The 14,711-nt window shown below is 31.9% G+C and overlaps 1 protein-coding gene and 1 pseudogene across 4 annotated transcripts; both read right to left on the bottom strand.

The window, feature by feature from the left end:
• Window positions 1–843: 843 nt before the first annotated feature.
• Window positions 844–5,372, bottom strand: LOC108333963 (cytochrome P450 72A68-like; annotated as a pseudogene).
• A 4,221-nt stretch (window positions 5,373–9,593) lies between these two features.
• Window positions 9,594–13,053, bottom strand: LOC108333962 (cytochrome P450 72A68). 4 transcript variants are annotated; one of them, XM_017569490.2, is made up of 5 exons: window positions 12,647–13,053; window positions 11,415–11,632; window positions 10,921–11,165; window positions 10,205–10,592; window positions 9,594–10,132 (listed from the first exon to the last, which is right to left on the bottom strand). In XM_017569490.2, exons 1-5 carry the CDS (start codon window positions 12,921–12,923, stop codon window positions 9,701–9,703), a joined length of 1,560 nt encoding a protein of 519 aa, XP_017424979.1. In that variant the 5' UTR covers window positions 12,924–13,053; the 3' UTR covers window positions 9,594–9,700. The 4 variants fall into 4 exon arrangements, with proteins under 4 accessions (XP_017424979.1, XP_017424981.1, XP_017424982.1 ...); XM_017569492.2 differs by lacking the exon at window positions 12,647–13,053 and adding an exon at window positions 12,362–12,404; XM_017569493.2 differs by lacking the exon at window positions 12,647–13,053 and adding an exon at window positions 12,197–12,311.
• Window positions 13,054–14,711: the final 1,658 nt, after the last annotated feature.

Raw genomic sequence — 14,711 nt, 5'->3', positions numbered from 1 at the left:
TTTCTGGATGAATTCCTTACGATGCAATATATACATGCATCACAGACCGCTCTGTCATATTACTGACTTGAGCGTCGGAGTGCCTTTGACAGGTACCCGACCGCCCGGCTTGGAGTAGGAGGACGACCACCGGGAGTGCATAGGAAGAAACCCACCCGGCCTCCAACCCAGAGCGCGGAGCAGCATCAGTCCATCATTGTACCGTCCGCCACACGCATGGTCCGGCCTTCTTCAGTTCGTGGGATTCAGCAACGACCGTCCGGTTTTCGTCAGCTTCTAGTGACCCAGGCGCCAGAGCCGCTCGATCTGCTTCAGCTGGTGAGAAAGCGTCCGCCCGGACCTTAGCAGCTTCATCGTTCGTCCGCCAGCCTTTACCGTTCGTGATCGTCCGCCCGATCTTCGACAAACTTGTGTGTTTTAACAGGGTCCCTCCGGATCCGGTCGAAACAATTATCATATATTGCACACGTTTATTTCGTATTATATGATTGGTAGATTTGCAAATAAACAAAGTACAACACATGTTTCAAGCACAAAAAAATCCACCAAAGACCTTGCCATGTAAAAGTTTTCTAGCTTTCTCTATAGTGCATAATCGCAGCTTCAAGTGAACTTCTTAACTTCATACTTTGCATAAGACATCATTGATTTAGATCCTTGTTCAATACACTAGTTTATTGTCAAATTAGGCACGAGCTCACAATAACAGATTTTTAGAAATACAAGAACTCTTAGAACATCGTACACATAAATAAAAAAACTTACGAACTAACATATGGTAAAGCTTTTAATTAACATTAAACTGCCTGTACAACAATAGTATATAACACGTTTACCATCTAGTGATCAACAAAGTAGACTACGAGCACCTTTTATAGATTTAATTTCTAAGTCAATATCAACAGCTCCAGTTTAAGACTGCTGTAATTGTAATTTAAAACCTTGATGAATACGTACAAATAACACTAGCATGAAAAGCTTGGTCGCTATCAAATTTCTTGACATATTATTACATTATAAGTTTGTCAAGAGTAAAATATGAACCAAACAGTACCAAATCATTATTATTTATATTTCCACTTTACGAAGAATGAGATGAGCACCATATTGGGGTTGAAGAGTAATCACAGTAATTGGAGCATGAGTATAGGTCGAAGAGAGTTCAAACGAGAAACGTTGTAAAATCATTGACAAAGCAATCTTTGCTTCCAACAAGGAGAAGTTTTGTCCAATGCATATCCTAGGACCACCGCCAAAGGGAATTAGTGAAGCTCTTCCATTTGTGGCCTTTACAACTCCTTCAGCAAATCTCTCAGGTTTGAACTCTTTAGCATCATCACCCCAGAGCTCACAATCATGATGAACCAAAATTGTTGGCATGGAAATTTGCATTCCTGCGACTAATGATAGATTTCCAAGTTTCACATCTTTACGAACTTTTCGAGCAAGACCAATTACTGGTGAGTATAGCCTGAAAACCTCATTCAAAATCATGGTAACCTGTTGCAAAAATATTCTTAGTAATTTACTTTGACCATGTTATTCAATATCAAAATGATAATACGAACTTACAATCTTAAGGTGATTCAATCCATCAAAATCTGGTTTTCGATTGGAAAAAACTTGTAAGACTTCCTCCCTTGCACGTGTTTGCCAATCAGGGTACATACTCAATAATATCATTGTCCAAACAAGCAAAGATGAAGTTGTCTCCTGACCTGCAAAGTAAAATAGCTTGCATTCCCCAATAACATCTTCAATATTCATTCCAACATTCTTATTGTTTCCATGTTCTTGAATTTCCTTGTGATTTGACTCCAGAAGTATATCTAAAAGGTCATGTTTAGTGGATTCACCCTCCTTTAGTGCTTCCTCTCTGTTATTAATAATATCCATAAGCGAAGCATTTATTTCCCTGTCAATTGCCTTCATCCTTCTATGGGTAGCAGTGGGTACAAATCTACAAGGGAACATAATCAATCCTGTATTAATCATTGATTTGAAGGAAATTCTCTTTTTGATATCAAATACATTTCTATGATGGGTTTTTCAATGCTAAACATAGTTTGATTTTACAAGTTCAAATAGAGAGATATCACATAATCATATCACAATATTTGGTAAAATGGTTGTTGTAAACAAGTTTCTTTGATTCTTAATGATAAGTACTGTTTTCTAATCATAATGTCCTTCACAAAAGAATGGAAATTTGGTTTAGTTAAATAAAGATCATCCAAAAAGCTTGATACTTGAGTCTATCAAGTAGTCAAATATATAATTAGTTTTACCTCCATCCAGGGATGTAAACTTTCAACATAAGTTGCACTGTTAGTTGAGTTTGCTCTTTTAGAAGTTGAAATATTCTTCGTCCTTCTTCATAACTACTTCCAAATGCTGTTCGAGAAATTGCGTCACTAGCCAATGTCTGAAGGAAAGGCCATACGTCTATTTCACTTGATCCATTGAAAGACAACATTTCCTCCCATTTGCTAATCAGATCATCACAACATGATGAATAGTGGTAACATGTCCTGAGGTGTAATGCAGAAATAGGGAAATGTTAAAATTTTCAATGTCAACAGAGGTTGGTAAATATACAAACTTCACATCATGTTACTTTTACACCAACAGATGTTAGATCCAAGAGAATACGTTTTTGTGGAGTAATTTTTACATGCAAAATAAAAATAACACATATGTGCAACACAAATAACTGTGTCTTACATTTTTGGAAGGTACATTAGTCAATATGTAATATCTATGTCTAGTAATAAGAAACTAACCTTCAACTTCTCTAAGTTGAAAGCAGGATTGATTATCTTTCTGTGCTTGCTCCACTTTTCTCCCTCGAGGCTTACAAGGCCAGGAGCTAGTAACCTGAATTGTGGATTCAAATTAATCTTTTCGAAGTCATTAGACTTGTTTAATACTTCTTTGATTAGCTCAGGATCAGTGAGGGTCACCCTTGGTGCCGGTCCAAACCAAATAAAAGAATTTTTACCTGCACACCATCAACAAGCATTACGAATACGGTTAAGTTGAATATGAAAAGGAAGAAAAACAATATCATGAATCGAAAAGAATAGACAAATTTGTGTGTGCTATTTGACTTTGATATATATACATGTGTGTTTCTTGATCTTAGACAAAAGTTGTTAAGATTAAAGGATAAAGTCCTGTGATTTTTTAAATTAATCATGTGATGATAGGAATCAATAGCAGAAATTAAACATAATAGTATTAATTAGCCTAGGCGGTGTAAACAAGTCTAGACATTAATTAGCCTTTAATCTTGAGTGTCCAAGCATGTTTTTGTATGTCTAAAATTTACTCATCTCATTCATATAAATATGGAACACCATGTAGAAGACTTCTAACTCCTTCTGTAAAATTTCTAAGCATATACTCCATATACAATCAGACTAAACAAACATAATAACACAATGCATGTGGCACAGCAAAATTATAGGTACCAGACTGATATTCAAACAGAATGACGCAGAAATAGAAATCAAAGGAATTTGGAAAATTGTTTGCAAGATACATCAGCAGCCACTGCTATCTATAGTAAGGACTCATAGAAAATTGCATGTACTATAGCCTTCAAGAGCAGTTCAATAAACCATAAGAACCTTAGAATTTAGAACAAAGCTTTTCATTGCCCCTTGCACCAACGATCCAATCTGTATGGTGAGCTTTCACGTAAACAAAGTCCTCTACCTGACATTTCACCTCTCTTCTTTCTCGATTTCTAATCTTTGCTTCATCTAAATCCTTTTACTTCAAGGTAGCACTTTCATTCAAAACTTCTGTCATATATGTTTAGATACTTTCTTTCCCATCCAAAAGAAGGGGCCTTATAACAACAGAAGAATATCCTCGTGCAAGGACAAATACCATTGGGGCATTATGGTTTCGTGTTTTTTAAGCATATTTAGACTGTGCCTGCCTACACCTTTGACTTATGGAAGAAAGAACAAAGCATTAATCTTCTTTAATTTAAATTTGTATGCCTTGAAAGTTCACCAGTATTCCTCTTCTTCTTCCATTATATCATGTGATTGCAAACCTAGTTTCATCTCATTTGTAATGACAGGGATCTCCAAATTATGATCATTATCTTATTACTAAAGGGATTTGACCGATGCTGATTACATTATGCACGATACAAAAAGTAGTTTGTTCTAACTAGTATGAACATTCTCATTTGTTCTTATCTCAAATTATTTCGACAGATTCAGTAAACGAATTCATCATATAATGAACAACTTTCATATACAGACCTAATATATTTGAAGATAAGAGTTTGGTATCATTCTGAAATGTCTCCCAGAGATTTCTTTGTAGCGCTGTAAGTGTTTCTTGTACAACAACTAGTTGGAGTTATAGCTACTGATCTAAAATTTAAATGCATAAAACTAACCAATAAACTTTGAAATACTAGCTTATCAATTAAATCCAGTTAGCTACTTTGTAGCTTTTGGAACCTGTCACTCTAGTGGACTCTCAATCAGTATACTCTGAGAAGTCACACTTAGTAACTTACGTACAAGAAAAGTGTCGAAATTTTATGAGATGTTTGATAATAGAAAATTAGAGTTGCAGGTAGATAGAATTGAATTGGAAAAAGAAATTGTAAAATAGCGAACTTACTTAGCTACTTATTTCCAGATAAAACATTATTTGTTCTGTGACATGTTAATCTGTCAGTAGAAAAAACAACATCCCATGCATAGCTATCCAAATGTAATAATTCATGAACAAATATTGAAGCATCATGTGAGTGAAATATTCTGATCTATTCTGAACAACTACTACGAAAGTTAGCATCGATGCTTCAGCCACACAGTACTTGGACAAAACAAAAGAAGGCCTGAACGAAGAAAGACAAAGCAACAGCGACAAAAAGACAATAAAAGAAGGAACGACAAGCATACCATGTGTGTTGATACTGTGATGGAAAAAGGAAAACACACGTGGCACTATGTCGTGTGAGAAGAGATTCATGGGTTTGGAGTAGGCTTCCTTTCTCATGTTCACAAATTCATTGGTGTCTCCAACGAAAAGTGTATATGGATTGCCTTGAAGACCTTGCTCTCTTAGAAGTCTTTCAAGCCTCTTAGGTTTGAACCATAACCAATTCAGCATCCTCCATGCGCATATCAGAACCAGTATCAGAATCAGCATCAGAATCCTTCTCCACACTACTTCCATTTCTCTCTACCAGAGTTCGGTGGAGCAAACAAAACTGCGAAAAGTTTATGACTGTAGGAAGACCAACAAGAGATTTCGGTACATAATGTTTTCTTTGGTTTTGAACATTCCTAGGATATTCAAGGAATAAAAAGAAAAAAAAACTTTAATTAAAAGATCCCAGCTAAAAATCGTCTTCTACGTTCATTTGACATTATCAAATAATAATATTTTGATTATAATTATATTAATTTTTAAATTAATATATTATTATATTATTAAAAGTAGTATCAAATGAATTTTTTTTCAGATCCGTGTCAAACTTTTTAGTAGAAAAACTTTCAATTCTAATCTTCCTTTTGTCACCATGCAAGTTTTCTTCTACCCAGCATCTGGATACTGCCCGAACAAGAATAACGGGTAAGACTATGGAAAATTTGAACAAAAATTAATGATTAATAATTTATTAGATGTTTTTAAAAATTTATTTACTTAATTATAGCAGTAAATATTAACATAAGAGTTTTGTTAAATCTGGTTTCAAATTGGTTAAATTTTTCCTAAATTTTTTACATATTAAAAATAAAAAAAAGATAAGTTATATATTATGATTATTTATAAGATATATAGAGATATTACGTATTTTAAAAAAAGATTTCAATAATAGAAAATAAGAAACAAAATATAATCAAATGGTATATAAAAAGGCCTAAAGAAGCAGAGAAGGAAGTCCGGAAACCCTTTTGCACCTGTCTCTTTCTCCTTTTAATGTTCTCACATATTTTCTTTTTCATTCTTATATTTCTTATGCTTTTTATGGAGTGTAAAGCTTTAAGATTGATTCTATTGTAAATTCTTAATAGATTACAGTGCTAAAATAAAATAAATTATTTATTATTATTATTATTATTATTATTTATATCTATGTTTTTTATCTTGAGATAAAATAAAAATAATAATTTTTATATTGTAACAAATTCATTCGTTGAATCTATATGGATATTAATCGTATGAATAAAAGGATTTCTAATTTGAGAATTTTTTTTTGAATAAAGATAAAAACTTTAGGATTTATGTTTTTGTCAATTGATAATATATTTTGATTAAAAGTAAAAAATTTAACAAAAATTAGCTAAGAATGTATTTTAATTAATTAATGTTTTACTTGGTAAAAATGATAAAAGAATAGCTATAGTTATGCATAGTAATATTTTTGGTTAAATTTGTTATGGTTTCTAAATTTTTTTTAATTAATAATTTATTTTGATTAATAGTGAAATTTTTAATAAACTAATTGAGAATTTATATTGATTAATTTGAAATTTAGGACAAAAGTCAATTGAATAAAAAATTTTAGAAGATCAATAATCCTATTTTGAAAAAGCAATAAAATCAACCAATTTCTTTGTTATTATTTTATCTTTTATTGCAATTTATTTTTGTTATTTACTTTTTACTTTTTTCTTTATTTTAGTTTATTTTATTTTAATTAAATGCTTTATTTGTATATATTTTATAAGAGCTAACTTAAAAGAAATTAGATTTGTGTTTGTTTGGAGATGACTTTTGGGTTTTTTTAGTCATTCCAATATTTTTGACTATTTTTTAACAATATTGAAGTTATGATTAGCGTTAATTTGAATGTGTTGACAACAACATTATCAATTTTTAACATTGTTATTATTATAAGTAGCCTTAATTTGAATGCTTCCACAATATCATTATTAAATTTAACGACATTGTCGGATAATACGATTATAGTGTTTCAGTGTTGCACTTCTTCGATTGTGCGATGTGAGAAGAGGGGAATGATGTTTTGCTTAAACTCCAGCTCATTGTTGACTATAGTATCCGGTGTGCGATGCATGGACGTTTTTACTCGTAAGTCCTTGTAGAGCAAGGAAACAAGTCCTTTAGCCGGTGGGACAACTTGATCGAGCATGTTCAGTATAACAGGTGTGTGAGGTGTGGTACATGAGTGTGATCGAGTCTTTCATTTTGGAGTTCATGATGATGTTGATGTTCATGATGGTATTCATGATGATGATCATAGTGATGACTACTAGTACAAAAATATCATATAACATCGTTATTTTTTGGCCTTTCCGTCGAATTCGAGGTCGACGTCATATCGGGAGACATTAAATTGACGTCGAATTTAAAAAATTCGACGTTAATCAAATTGACATAGAATTTTGTTAATATTCGACGTTAAACAATTTTTTTTTGTTTTTCTTAATTAGTTGTAATCCTTTTTTACAATTCTATGAGACCTAAAAAGCATAAAAAACAACAAATTTCAGTTTTTGGTATTTTATAAAGCATGAACTATGAACGCGTAGTATAGTATCAACAACAAACAACAATTACAAACAACAAACAAGTTCAATTAAACAACAACAACAACAAACAAGTTCAACAAAATAACAACAAAAAACAAGTTCAACAAAAAACAACAACAAAAAAGTTCAACAAAAAAGTTCTTCAAAACGAAAACGAAAACGAAAACTAACCTTCAAAAGGTGGGTTCGTCATAATAAAGTGTTTCCACCAATGAGAGAGAAATCATAATGCGCCTATGAAGGACAAGAACACAAAAATAATCGGTCAAAGCAACCGAAAATTATACATAAAGTAGTTAATTAACATGCATTTGTATCAAATGAAAGAAAGATTACATGTTATGGTCGTCAAACTTCGTTCGAGAAAAGTTTGAGAATAGAAGATGGTATCGCGCGCTAAGATAAAATGAATGAATTTTCAATCTCTCACTCAAATAAAAAAGGGGAAACTTTTTGCTGACAAACGTCGAAGCTCTTACAAAATTTGACGTATTATACGTGGTTTAAAAGAAAAAAGAAAAAGAGAATTAAAAAGGGTTACTTTTTGGCTTCTGTCTGACAAATAATACGTCGAATCCCTTATAGAATTTGACGTATTATTTGTTGTTTAAAAGAAAAAAGATTAAAAAGAGTGACTCTTTGGCTTCTGATTGACAAATATTATGTCGAACCCTTACAGGATCCAAAGTACTATTGGTGGTTTAAAAGAAAGAAGAAAGACAATGACACGCTGGTTTAAATAATTACCATCATAGAACGTCAAATTGAATGAGGCTTCAACGTTCAACAATTGCATTTATTTACAAAAATGTCACCGATCATTTTTACGTTGGCTATTGAGTGGTTGGACGTTGAACGCGTGACGTTATTAACTGTTTTTGCACTAGTGGAGGATGCTTCTGATGATATTATGATAATGGTGATGCGTTTGTGATCGTGGTGATTACCATGGTGGTGTAATTAGCGAAGGTGATGATGAAGAGATAGATCGAGAGTCTGGTGATGTTCATGATAACATTGAGGATCGAGAAATCGTTGATGATTTATGTTGACGATGTTTAGAGTATTAGGAGTTCTAGAGGTAATGCTCTTAAGAATGTGGTGGCTTAATTGTTATTATGTAATAAGTATTTATTATTCATCTATTATATTCTTATGGTTTGTTTTAATGGTAGTTTACCCCATATTGGTTTGTGTTTGTGATTGTCGTGATGATCATATAATGATTTATAAGTGAGTAGACGATGTTGCAGATGTTCCAGATGCATAATAGGAATGCAAGAGAATGGGTTAAGATTCAGATTGATTACAATTGTTTATTTTTATAAATTTTTGAAATAATCTAATTGGACTTATTTCTTTACGTTGATTATTTTCATTGATCATGAACTATGTAATTGGGATGTTACATATGCCAACTAGGAAAAGTACATTTTTTTTTAAAATGTGATCTTGCTTGGATTCAAAATTGGAAAAGAAGATATTCATGTAGACGTTACAAAATAAAATTTACCCAAAGAGTAACTCACCCCTAAAAATGTAGGAGAAGTACAAAGCTTTCATGATTAGCTAGCTTTATTTAGAAGATTTGTGAAGGATTTCTCTTCTTGTTGATCCTCTTAATGAACTTATATTAAGAAGGATGTGTCTTTTATATGGGATGAAAAAACTATTAAGGACTCAATACATAAATTGACTCATGCTCTTGGTTTAGCTCTTCCAATCTTTGAATTAAAGTGTGAGGAAATTGGGATAGGAATATATAATAGGTGTTATGTTACTTCAAGTCATTCATCCGTTTACTTTAGTAAAAAAACTTCATGGATCCATCTTGAACTATTGCATTTATGACAACTTTATGTTCTTATTAAGAGCCCACAAAACCATGGGAGCATTACTTAGTGGCTAAGAAATACATCAGATCATGAGTTACTTAAATATATCTAAGGAGAAGATAAGTTAAACAAAAGAGTGGATAGACTCTTTTGAACAATACCCTTATATTATTAAATACAAGAAAGGTTTCTCACACATTAATACTAGAAAATAAAGCAATAATAGTCATGAAAATGTTGGTCTCCTTTAATCTTCTTGAAATGTTATTACATTATAAGTTTGTCAAGAGTAAAATATGAACCAAACAGTACCAAATCATTATTATTTATTTATATTTCTAATTTACGTAGAATGAGTTGAGCACCATGTTGGGGTTGAAGAGTAAGCACAGTCGTTGGAGCATGGGTATAGGTCGGAGAGAGTTCAAACGAGAAACGTTGTAAAATCATTGACAAAGCAATCTTTGCTTCCAACAAGGAGAAGTTTTGTCCAATGCATATCCTAGGACCACCTCCAAAGGGAATCAGTGAAGCTCTTCCATTTGTGGCCTTTAGAACTCCTTCAGCAAATCTCTCAGGTTTGAACTCTTTAGCATCATCACCCCAGAGCTCACAATCATGGTGAACCAAAACTATTGGCAAGGAAACTTGCACTCCAGCAGGTAATGATAGATTTCCTAGTTTCACATCTTTACGAACTTTTCGAGCAAGACCAATTACCGGTGGGTATAGCCTGAGAACCTCATTCAAAATCATGGTAACCTGTTGCAAAAATATTCTGAGTAATTTACTTTGAGCATGTTATTCAATATCAAAATGATAATACGAACTTACAATCTTAAGGTGATTCAATCCATCAAAATCTGGTTTTCGATTGGAAAAAACTTGTAAGATTTCCTCCCTTGCACGTGTTTGCCAATCAGGGTACATACTCAATAATATCATTGTCCAAACAAGCAAAGATGAAGTGGTCTCCTGCCCTGCAAAGTAAAATAATCTGCATTCCGCAATAACATCTTCAATATTCATTCCAACATTCTTATTGTTTCCATGTTCTTGAATTTCCTTGTGATTTGACTCCAGAAGTATATCTAACAAGTCATGTTTAGTGGCTTCACCCTCCTTTAGTGCTTTCTCTCTGTTATTAATAATATCCATAAGTGAAGCCTTTATTTCCCTGTCAATTGCCTTCATCCTTCTATGGGTAGCAGTGGGTACAAACCTACAAGTGAACATAACCAATCCTGTATTAATCATTCATTTGAAGGAAATTCTCTTTTTGATATCAAATACATTTCTATGATGTTTTTTTCAATGCTAAACATAGTTTGATTTTACAAGTTGAAATAGAGAGATATCACATAATCATGACACAATATTTGGTAAAATGGTTGTTGTAAACAAGTTTCTTTGATTCTTAATGATAAGTACTGTTTTCTAATCACAATGTCCTTCACAAAAGAATGGAAATTTGGTTTAGTTAAATAAAGATCATCCAAAAAGCTTGATACTTGAGTCTATCAAGTAGTCAAATATATAATTAGTTTTACCTCCATCCAGGGATGTAAACTTTCAACAGAAGTTGTACTGTTAGTTCAGTTTGCTCTTTTAGAAGTTGAAATATTCTTCGTCCTTCTTCATAACTACTTCCAAATGCTGTTCGAGAAATTGCGTCACTAGCCAAAGTCTGAAGGAAAGGCCATATGTCTATTTCACTTGATCCATTGAAAGACAACATTTCCTCCCATTTGCTAATCAGATCATCACAACATTTGATGAATAGTGGTAACATATCCTGAGGTGTAATGCAGAAATAGGGAAATGTTAAAAATTTTAATGTCAACAGAGATTGGTAAATATACAAACTTCACATCATGTTACTTTTACACCAACAGATGTTAGATCCAAGAGAATACATTTTTGTGGAGTAATTTTTACATGCAAAATAAAAATAACACATATGTGCAACACAAATAACTGTCTTTATTTTTGGAAGGTACATTAGTCAAAATGTAATATCTATGTCTAGTAATAAGAAACTAACCTTCAACTTCTCTAAGTTGAAAGCAGGATTGATTATCTTTCTGTGCTTGCTCCACTTTTCTCCCTCGAGTCTTACAAGGCCAGGAGCTAGTAACCTGATTTGTGGATTCATGGTAATCTTTTCGAAGTCATTAGACTTGTTGAATACTTCTTTGATTAGCTCAGGATCAGTGAGGGTCACCCTTGGTGCCGGTCCAAACCAAATAAAAGAATTTTTACCTGCATTATGGTTTCGCGTTCTTTAAGCATATTTAGACTGTGCCTGCCTACACCTTTGACTTATGGAAGAAAGAACAGAGCATTAATCTGCTTTAATTTAAATTTGTATGCCTTGAAAGTTCACCAGTATTCCTCTTCTTCTTCCATTATATCATGTGATTGCAAACCTAGTTTCATCTCATTTGTAATGACAGGGATCTCCAAATTATGATCATTATCTTATTACTAAAGGGATGTGACTGATGTTGATTACATTATGCACGATACAAAAAGTAGTTTGTTCTAACTAGTATGAACATTCTCATTTGTTCTTATATCAAATTATTTCGACAGATTCAGTAAACGAATTCATCATATAATGAACAACTTTCATATAAAGACCTAATATATTTCAAGATAAGAGTTTGGTATCATTCTGAAATGTCTCCCAGAGATTTCTTTGTAGCGCTGTAAGTGTTTCTTGTACAACAATTAGTTGGAGTTATAGGTACTGATCTAAAATCTAAATGCATAAAACTAACCAATAAACTTTGAAATACTAGCTTATCAATTAAATCCAGTTACCTACTCTGTAGCTTTTGGAATCTGTCAATCTAGTGGACACTCAATCAGTATACTCTGAGAAGCACACTTAGTTACTTACGTACAAGAAAAGTGTCGAAATTTTATGAGACGTTTGATAATAGAAAATTAGAGTTGCAGGTAGATAGAATTGAATAGCGAACTTACTTAGCTTACTTATTTCCAGATAAAACATTATTTGTTCTGTGACATTTCATCTGTCAGTAGAAAAAACAACATCCCATGCATAGCTATCCAAATGTAATAATTCATGAACAAATATTGAGCATCATGTGAGTGAAATATTCTGATCTATTCTGAACAATTACTACGCAAGTTAGCATCGAGGCACTTCAGCCACACAGTACTTGGACAAAACAAAAGAAGGCCTGAACGAAAAAAGACAAAGCAATAGCTACAAAAAGACAATAAAAGAAACAACGACAAGCATACCATGTGTGTTGATACTGTGATGGAAAAAGGAAAACACACGTGGCACTATGTCGTGTGAGAAGAGATTCATGGGTTTGGAGAAGGCTTCCGTTCTCATCTTCACAAATTCATTGGTGTCTCCAACGAAAAGCGTATATGGATTGCCTTGAAGACCTTGCTCTCTTAGAAGCCTTTCAAGCCTCTTCGGTGTGAACCATAACCAATTCAGCATCCTCCATGTGCATATCAGAACCAGTATCAGAATCAGTATCAGAATCCTTGTCCACACTACTTCCATTTCTTTCTAGCAGAGTTCGGCGGAGCAAACAAAACTGGGAAAAGTTTATGAGTATAGGAAGACCAACAAGAGATTTCGGTACATAATGTTTTCAACCCTAATCTTCCTTTTGTCATCATGCAAGTTTTCTTCTACCCAGCATCTGGATACTGCCGGAACAAGAATAACGGATAAAACTATGGAAAATTTGAAGAAAAATTAATGATTAATAATGTATTATATGTTTTTAAAAATTTATTTACTTAAGTATTAAAGTAAATATTAGCATAATTGTTAAATCTTGTTTCAAATTGGTTAAATTTTTCCTAAATATTTTACATATTGAAAAAAAAAAAGATAAGTAATATATTATGATTATTTATAAGATATAGGTTTAATCATTTCGAACATCCCTATTTCTGTAGGATCGTCTCAAGTAGGTTCTCGTATTGTAAATGTTCTCGATTAGGTCGCTTATTGTGAAAAATTGTATCAATTTAGACCTTACCGTTAGTTTCATACTAACACCGTTAAAAGAGGTGACACGTGTCAGTTCGTGGTTTTTTTGAATTTTTTAATTATATTTTTATTATTTTTATTTTTATTTTTTATTTTTTTTAAAGTAAAATTTAAAAATGCCACGTGTCAAATTGATAGTGTGTCACGTGGCAATGACAGTGTGACATGGCATTGATATGGCACTGACAATGCCACATGTCATTGTCAGGCCACGTGTCATTGCATTAGTCTCAATTTGGTCGCTGTATTTTTATTATGTTGCAATTTGATCCTGTATTTTTATTTTGTCTCAATTTAGTCTTAATTTTAAAAATTAAACAATTTTTTCCCTTCTCAAATTCAAACAAAATTTAAATTGTATATAAATCTTAACAAATATTTTTATTAAAATTAATATTTTGAATAAATATTTTTAACAAGATTAAGTTTAATTATATTTATATTTACTTAATCATATAATTTTAATTATGTTATTTAAATATATGTATAAGGGTTTAAAAAAAAGAGTGGCATAACATGCTGGTGTGAATTTTTGTAGTGAAAGTTTCCATGGAAAATCATAAAAGAAGAAACTACTTTTAATTACCGTTGTCACGAAAACTTTCTCCAATTTTTTATTGAAAAAAAAGTGAAATTTCACTTTAATAATTTGTTCAATGAACTAACTCGTTTGAAAAATTCACACCACCATGTTATGTCACTGTTTTATTAAATCCTTATAGGTATATTTAAATAACATAATTAACATTTATATGATTAAGTAAATATAAATATAATTAAACTTAATCTTGTTAAAAATATTTATTCAAAATATTAATTTTAATAAAAATATTTGTTAAGATTTATATACAATTTAAATTTTGTTTGAATTTGAGGAGGGAAAAAATTGTTTAATTTTTAAAATTAAGATTAAATTGAGACAAAATAAAAATACAGGGATCAAATTGCAACATAATAAAAATACAGGGACCAAATTGAGACTAATACAATGACACATGGCCTGACAATGACATGTGGCACTGTCAGTGCCATGTCACACTGCCATTGCCACATGGCACACTATCAGTTTGACATATGGCATTTTTAATTTACTTTAAAAAAAATAAAAATAAAATAAAAATTAAAAATAAAAATAATAAAAATATAATTAAAAAATTCAAAAAAATCATGAACTGACACGTGTCACCTCCTTTAACGGTGTTAGTATGAAACTAACAGTAAGGTCTAAATTGATTCAATTTTTCACAATAAGAGACCTAATCGAGAACATTTACAATACGAAGACCTACT

The sequence above is a fragment of the Vigna angularis genome, chromosome 11 (genome assembly GCF_016808095.1).
Source record: "Vigna angularis cultivar LongXiaoDou No.4 chromosome 11, ASM1680809v1, whole genome shotgun sequence".
Lineage (NCBI taxonomy): Eukaryota > Viridiplantae > Streptophyta > Magnoliopsida > Fabales > Fabaceae > Vigna > Vigna angularis.
The sequence above is the reverse complement of the archived record's forward strand: the minus strand, read 5'-3'. Positions and strand labels throughout refer to the sequence as shown.